Source organism: Pocillopora damicornis, chromosome 11 (genome assembly GCF_964200805.1).
Source record: "Pocillopora damicornis chromosome 11, jaPocDami1.2, whole genome shotgun sequence".
In the NCBI taxonomy this organism is placed as follows: Eukaryota; Metazoa; Cnidaria; class Anthozoa; order Scleractinia; family Pocilloporidae; genus Pocillopora; species Pocillopora damicornis.
Window position 1 is genome coordinate 14,338,191 of NC_142680.1, and position 6,936 is coordinate 14,345,126.

Below are 6,936 nucleotides of genomic sequence, written 5' to 3' on the forward strand. Positions count from 1 at the left end.
TCATTTTCTCTCTTCAGTCTTTTGATATGTGTTTTTGGAAATTTTTTTTTTCAGAAATTATTTCGTTTTTTGAAAAATTTGCTTCTGTTTTTCTAAATTGAATTGTGTTTTAGGAAAATTGTTTTCGTTTTGAGAAATTAACCTGTGTTTTGAGAAATTGATTTATGTTCTAGGAAAATGATTTGTGTTTTGGGTAAAAGTTTAAAAACCACAGTTTTCAAATGAATAATTCAGCAAGTTAATGGGCTTTTAACAGGTCGACAATATTCATTTTAGTGCATTTACGGACGGAACAACGGCTTCTGACGGAAGGAAGACCTTAAACTTTGTACGATTTTCACCACATTGGGTTGAAACACAACTCCTTCTATGACTTAATAATTCTGTCTGAACAATGTAGTCAGTTCCAGAGTGTTGTAAAGATGTTATTATATACGACTTCACTTTCACTTCACTTTGCTACTTAGTTAATAGGGTCGACTGGTTACACATCCGCCGTGATTGGTTGGTTTTCTACATGTCTACCTATCTAACAACAGAAGGTGCATCTGAACCAAATGCGCGGTCTCAGCCAAGCCTGCTGAGTAAAGAGGATTTGTAATTAGCGCAAAATTGACAACATTGTCATCTTGCCTTACGACTGATTGAGAATCGCTGATAAATAAACCAAATTAAGCACAACGGTCAACAGGAGCGTAGGAAAATAACACCAGGAGTAAATGAGAACCCAAGGCGCGGGAAAACACGGGTGTCCCATTGTGTTAGTTTCTGTTTTGCATCTCATTGGTTGAACAATTCGCCGGAGCTTCCTGGATCAATCAGAGAGCGAGTTCGAAAAAAATCCAATGAAAACTGGGATTACTTTCGCTAATCAATTGAACTTTTTTTAATTGCGAAACATATCCTAGAAGATGAAGTTGTCATTTTCAAAAAACAAAAAACTGAATTATTCACGGAAGTTTAACATATATAGTGTTTGACGAGGCATCTTTTTCACATCATTTTAAAAATACTAAACCTATATCAAATACAGCTCTCTTCGTGTTTATATGTAATACATACCGACACTTTTTTTTACAATGGCTGTAGATATTCTCGTGCGAGAGCCATTGTCAATAAGGTTAAAGCTGACAAAAATAACCAACACTTCATATATATCGCAACACTCAGCAATCCTAACCATTTCGCCAAAAAAATTCTCTCGTGAAAAACAATTGCAAATTTTTGAACTATGGACCGTGACGACTTTCCGAATTTTAGATCAGTAAACTTGGCTACATTTTTAAAGAAGAGCTTTATTGCATACAGATTTTATACTATACATATATGCACATGGGTTAATACCAGATAGTCTTTTTAGTCTATCTGATCCATTATTTTGCAATTCAAATAAAGCTATTGTATTGTATTGTAAAAAGTGGAGGAAAACATCCTCAGAAAAAGAAAGCCAGTTCTCGGTTCGCAACGTTGAAAGAAGATACTTGCTGATGCGATCAAAACAATCCAGGGTAACAGAAATCTATTAAAAATCATTTCTTACTGGTATTTTTATGAAGACGTCATTACATAACTTATATCAAAACGACAACGGCAGCTCAAACAACAAGGCAATTATCGATCACATCGGGCGCATGTGATTTTCCGAAAACTTTGGCGCATTAAGCTGGCAAATCGACTATAATTCTCCATTGTCTATAACCTGCTGCGCCTACTGATTTCATTTTAGTTGTGGACCTTGTGACGTCTTTCATATCAAGAATAAGGTTCTAGAGAAAGGAAAACTGTGGTAGATTTGTCAAATGTACAAATATACAATAAATCACACATTTTCTCTGTTTACAGGGTAATTAAGCATGCGAAAACGCTTCTTCCCGAGTGGTTTTTATCAGCTGGTAAACCGATAGGAAGTGTAGCTCATTGCTTTCATGACATAAATATGAGTGAAGTTTGTCAAAAAACAATGATTAAGTTATTGTTATTTTGTGATGAAGTCGCTGATTTACGATTTAAGAATAACATGAAGATTTTGTTCAAAGCCTTAAGTAAAGTTTTGCACGTTCAGTATGTAGCTCTTTGATACCGAAACTTTTAGGTGGTTGAAAAGCACACGTGGTTCACTTCTCAGGAGTTTAAGCGAGGCCAGCGTGACCACTGTGGCTGGTTCTTTGGGACTGATAACTTTTCTGTTAAAACAGTGTATGAGGTTTTTCTTCACTTCTCAATACGGTATGGTGGATTCACTGTTGACATTCAAATAGAACTACTATAAAAAAGATTACGAGTATAGGCTGTCACAAGGTTAGATTTAGAAAACTAAACTTCCCTCACGTGCTACTTACACAAGGCACCAGATCACCCTATGGTCACGAGCAGTCTGAGGAATTCTCACCAGTTCAAAACTTAAAAGTTTCCACAAATTATATCCCAGAAAAGCTACGTGACGTATTTACTGTGGCAGCTGGCAGCAGCAGTGTTGAAGAGTGAGTCACTTTACGACGACTTTCCTCTACGAAGCACGTAAACAAGAAAGTGAGCTATTTTCTTATTATTATCAGTTTTCACAACATAATTTATGTTACGTTGACCGGTTATTCATTAATTTTTTTCACTTCATGTTATCTACGGTTAGTAAATGTAACGATTAAAAGCTAGTTAACGCTTTTGAAACTTCGATCTAAAAAAATAAAGCATTCAGTAAATACTTTGGAAACTAAACAAAGTCCGATTTATCTTCATGGCGTCTGGTTTGTAAGCCTCACCATAGCCAACTGATGGGGACGCTCCCCTTTAGCAAATATCCTGCCTGTATCTCTTTGAGATATGAAAGAGCATTTTTCCTTGTTTGAATGAGATTAAATTGGATTTTGTCCAAGCTAAAATTTTTATTGATTCTGCAGATGAAGTGGTCCGTCGTCTCATCGCCAGCGCTACTGCTCCTGTATTTGGTGACTCTCTCTTCTGCTGAGGAAAGTAAAGGGAAGACACCAGTCGACCTGAAGGTTCCATTAACCTCGACTTTGGTATGTTGCATTTACGAATTCCCCTTTTTTTGTACGACATTTGTCTCCTTTATTGAAGATATTGTCGCATTTTGTACAGACACGATGTAGCATATCTGTATAATGTAAATGTTCTTTACCGAGCAGGTTTTGAAGAAAACCTCTAACGGTTGTTATTGTTTTTGTTTGTTTGTGTAATTGCTATTCATATGTTTATTTTTTCTAGAAAAGGATCAGGAGATTGAATGAGCGTGTTTTTGTAATTTATGGGAACTAGTGATGTTTTGCACAAGCCATAGGCGAATGAAACGTGAAACCAAAAACATCACGAGTGACAACAGATCATAAGACACAAGAGCAATTCTAGCGATTTTTTCTAATTATTATCTTATAAAATTAGGTATCGACAATATTTTGTACGTCTTCGGTGAAAATTATGTGAAGAATTTTCCAACTGGCCGAAAACTGCTTGTGGTTTCTTTTGATTGGAAGAAGAATAAGACGCGAGTTTGCTAATACTGAGCTCAAAATGAACGCTGGGATTGATCAACCTGTATGTTTCGCGTGGCCTGGATCTATGTTTACGTTGTGTGAGATGCAGAGACAAAAAAGCTTCGCATATTCTTTAAAGTTGTGTGTTTGCAAACCTTTTTCTTTCCATGATGGGACTATGAAAATGATTGTAGACATCGGTAAAGGTACAAAAATTTGACTGTGCTGCACAAACCCACGAATTGGAAGTAGAAGGTTTTCGTTAAAATTTTGTACCGTACGGGATGTCTACGGTCATTTTCACATTCCCACACAAATCAATGATTACATTGGCCCATCAGGGAGAGAAAAATGTTTGCCAACAAACAGTTTTCAAAGAGTGTGCGAGGCTTTTTTGGCTCCGCATCTCACGCAACAACAGCAAAGATCAACGCCGCCCGAAACAACATGCCCCTTAAGGGACCTGGTACACGGTTGGCCAATCTCAGCATTCATTCTAACCTCAGTATTGGTAAAGTCGTGTAATGTGTAATGTTTTTAAAAAAATGTTAAAGTAAAGCATTATTTTTTCCTCCATAAAGGCCCCGATTGGGAGTCGTAGGAACAGCGTATGGCAATCTTTGTTTAATTCACATGTAGGCATTTTTTATTAACTATTCATAAAGTGGGTGTTTTGTCTAAGATATATTGAGTAAACCAATCGATCGATGAAATGATCAACACGTGCATCTATATTGCAGGACACTGCATCATTAAATGGTACAAAATGGAAAAAATGCCCGGATGGAATGATATGCTGGAGTACTTTCACGTGTTGTCCATGGAGGAGTCCTCGGATGTATTCATGTTGTCCTCTAACAAATGCTGTTTGTTGCCCTGACCTTAAACATTGTTGTCCGGAAGGGCAATCTTGTTCAGCTGATTTAAAGTGTATACCTGAGCACAGATTTCATGAATATCGCTGAAGGAATACGATGTTTCGGCATTTATTGTCGTTGGCTGAATACAAAGCCAATTCCTCTTTGCCATGACAATCAGTCGGATAAAATTATATGGCGTTGGTAATATATAATACCAGGAAATAAAAAAGTATACTTAAAAAAGAAAGACCGAAAAAAATTGAAGTATTTTGATGCAAATGACGTTTCGGTCATGAAATTCTTAAAGGTAGAACGCAGAGTCACAAAAGAAATAGAATCGCAAACGATAGCACAAAATATCTCATTTATTTCGTTAACAAGCTAGATTCTCTGAAAAGCACTCAGTTGCACAAATGTTTATTTGACAACCCCAAAGCAAGCTGTCTGTAATGTATATAGCCACATAATTCCAAAGTATCAGAGAAAATTCAATTACAGAACTAAATATTTGGCCACAGTTAGAAATGGGCTCAGATCTTGGCGAGCCTTAGACTGCCTCGAGCCGCTTCCTAGCGTTTGCGATGCGGGATCTGCAGAAATGAAGCACATGAGAAAATAGAAGATTTATAGTCGCTGATTTAAATAATTCGCACACGTCTTTCAGATTGACGCAGGTGGCATTGTCATTACAAAAAAACAAACCAAAAAAAACCGCTGTCAACTTCATACCGTGAAGCTAAAAAACACTGAGAATAAGATAGGGGTAATATTTCCTAGCCTTTCTAGTTACATCGTCTCGTATCTCACTAAGAAAAAGTTCAGAAAAATTGCATGGAACCAGTTCTGAGCTAAACGGACCTATCGCATTAGCGTCATGTATACTACTGCTGAAAAAAAGGTAGTTGTAATTTCCTAAGTTTTAGTGTATCATTGATACTAGTAACTGTTTTTAACATTGGCAAAAAATAGCTTGGAAAGTGTTGAAATTTGCATCATTTTGCGGCTGATAAATCGGAAAAAAAATTGTGGCAAAGCAATTTTATAAAAGCTAAATCTAATTTGTTGAAAATTACTCAACAGTGGGCCTTACTCCAAAATAAAGAAAATCCTAAAAGAGCGATGAAAAAGTACGTAGGACTTTTCGAGACCTTCCTCAAAGACTGTACCGTGAGATTTCCCAATAACATTGGCATTATGACAACGAGTGCCACACCACACCCACTATTTCAAACTTCTATCCGTTCCTAATAACATGTGTCAAAATCGTACGACTGCAAACGGGGAGAGTTGACGTTTGAGCGCTCTAATATTGCCGGTTAGAACTTAGGAAAAACTGTTTCCATCAACCTCAAATGCGGTGGAGGTAGACATATTTAGAGACTGCACAAGCTAAGTGGTAACATTCTCTTTAAAAGCAAAATGTCGAGACTAGCACCGTGATATGTATTGCCAAGTTGGGAATTACATGTAAGCAGGAGATTGGGGGTTATATTAGCTGTTACTATCAATTTGATCAGAAGATCACTCCAGCTTATGTTGTCTTGTGCCCAATTACGAGGTTAGATTACGGTTGAGTTCGAAGAGCTGACTAAGTGCGGAACTGGGCTCGGCATTTAATTTCTTCCGTCACCCATGCCTTGTAAGGATCGTATTGAAGGCCTTAATGTAATAACTGTCCTAAATGTAATTAAGTCCTAAATGTAATAACATTTGGCCGTAAATGTAATAAGCCTTAAGTGGAATCGTTTAACTGCGCTGGTGCATCGTTGTTAAAGCGGGCATTTACACCAAAGAATCCTCTGACCAATATTCATGGTATATTGCGGGCACGCTGATATCAGTCAGCGTGTATTTATAAACCGCATTTTTTAAAACGCTAAGACAGTTCATGCGATTATAGTGCTTGTCATTGAGTTCAGTCGTTGATGACACGCACAAGATTTTAGTTAAACGTCAGGAGAAGTAATGGGCTCCTGTAAACGTCTATTTTGTGATTGGCAATCTGAGGCGGCATTTTCAGATTATGTACTGGTCAGCTGCTTCTTTGCATTTACGCTGGTAAATTTAAGTCACTGAGTATGTAATTTGATGCAGACTCGTGCAATACCTTATTCGTTGATCGGATTTGTCGCATGCATTACAAGATCGAGAGAATGTAATTGTCCCAGTTATGTTTTCTTGGGAAGAAACATTATTTTGTCCATTCACGAATATATTCGAGAATTTGAAAGTAATAACCCTCTAGAGTGCTGTCATGAGGTCCGAATTGGGAAATAAAATGTGCATGCTCACGAGGTTTATTCAGGTAAGGAAAGACATAAAATGCATATCCGAGCCTACAACCTGTCCGACCTAGAAGTCAGCGAACTCCCTGGTCCGAGTTTGTAACTTCGTTTATGACTTGTTAACTCCGTCACTGATCACAAAAGTATTACGTTATCACATTTTTCCAAAATCTATTGCACTTAAGGGTCTGAGCCAGTCATTTATGGAGAGGTATTGATTAGCGTACTCATTGTTTTGCCAGCTGTCATTTGATGCCAATTATTAATCAGTTTAATGGTTTGCAGCCAATGCTTCTCGAC

At 37.3% G+C, this 6,936-nt stretch overlaps 1 protein-coding gene across 2 annotated transcripts; it reads left to right on the forward strand.

Annotated features, from left to right (window-relative positions):
* Nucleotides 1–2,451: 2,451 nt before the first annotated feature.
* On the forward strand, nt 2,452–5,467 carry LOC149037692 (granulin-like). Of its 2 annotated transcripts, none has more exons than XR_016181043.1 (3): nt 2,452–2,529; nt 2,898–3,020; nt 4,232–5,467. XR_016181043.1 is itself a non-coding variant. In XM_089187132.1 (3 exons), exons 1-3 carry the CDS (start codon nt 2,613–2,615, stop codon nt 4,454–4,456), a joined length of 360 nt encoding a protein of 119 aa, XP_089043258.1. In that variant the 5' UTR covers nt 2,452–2,612; the 3' UTR covers nt 4,457–5,467. The 2 variants fall into 2 exon arrangements, 1 of the variants encoding a protein (XP_089043258.1); XM_089187132.1 differs by having other exon boundaries at nt 2,452–2,624.
* Nucleotides 5,468–6,936: the final 1,469 nt, after the last annotated feature.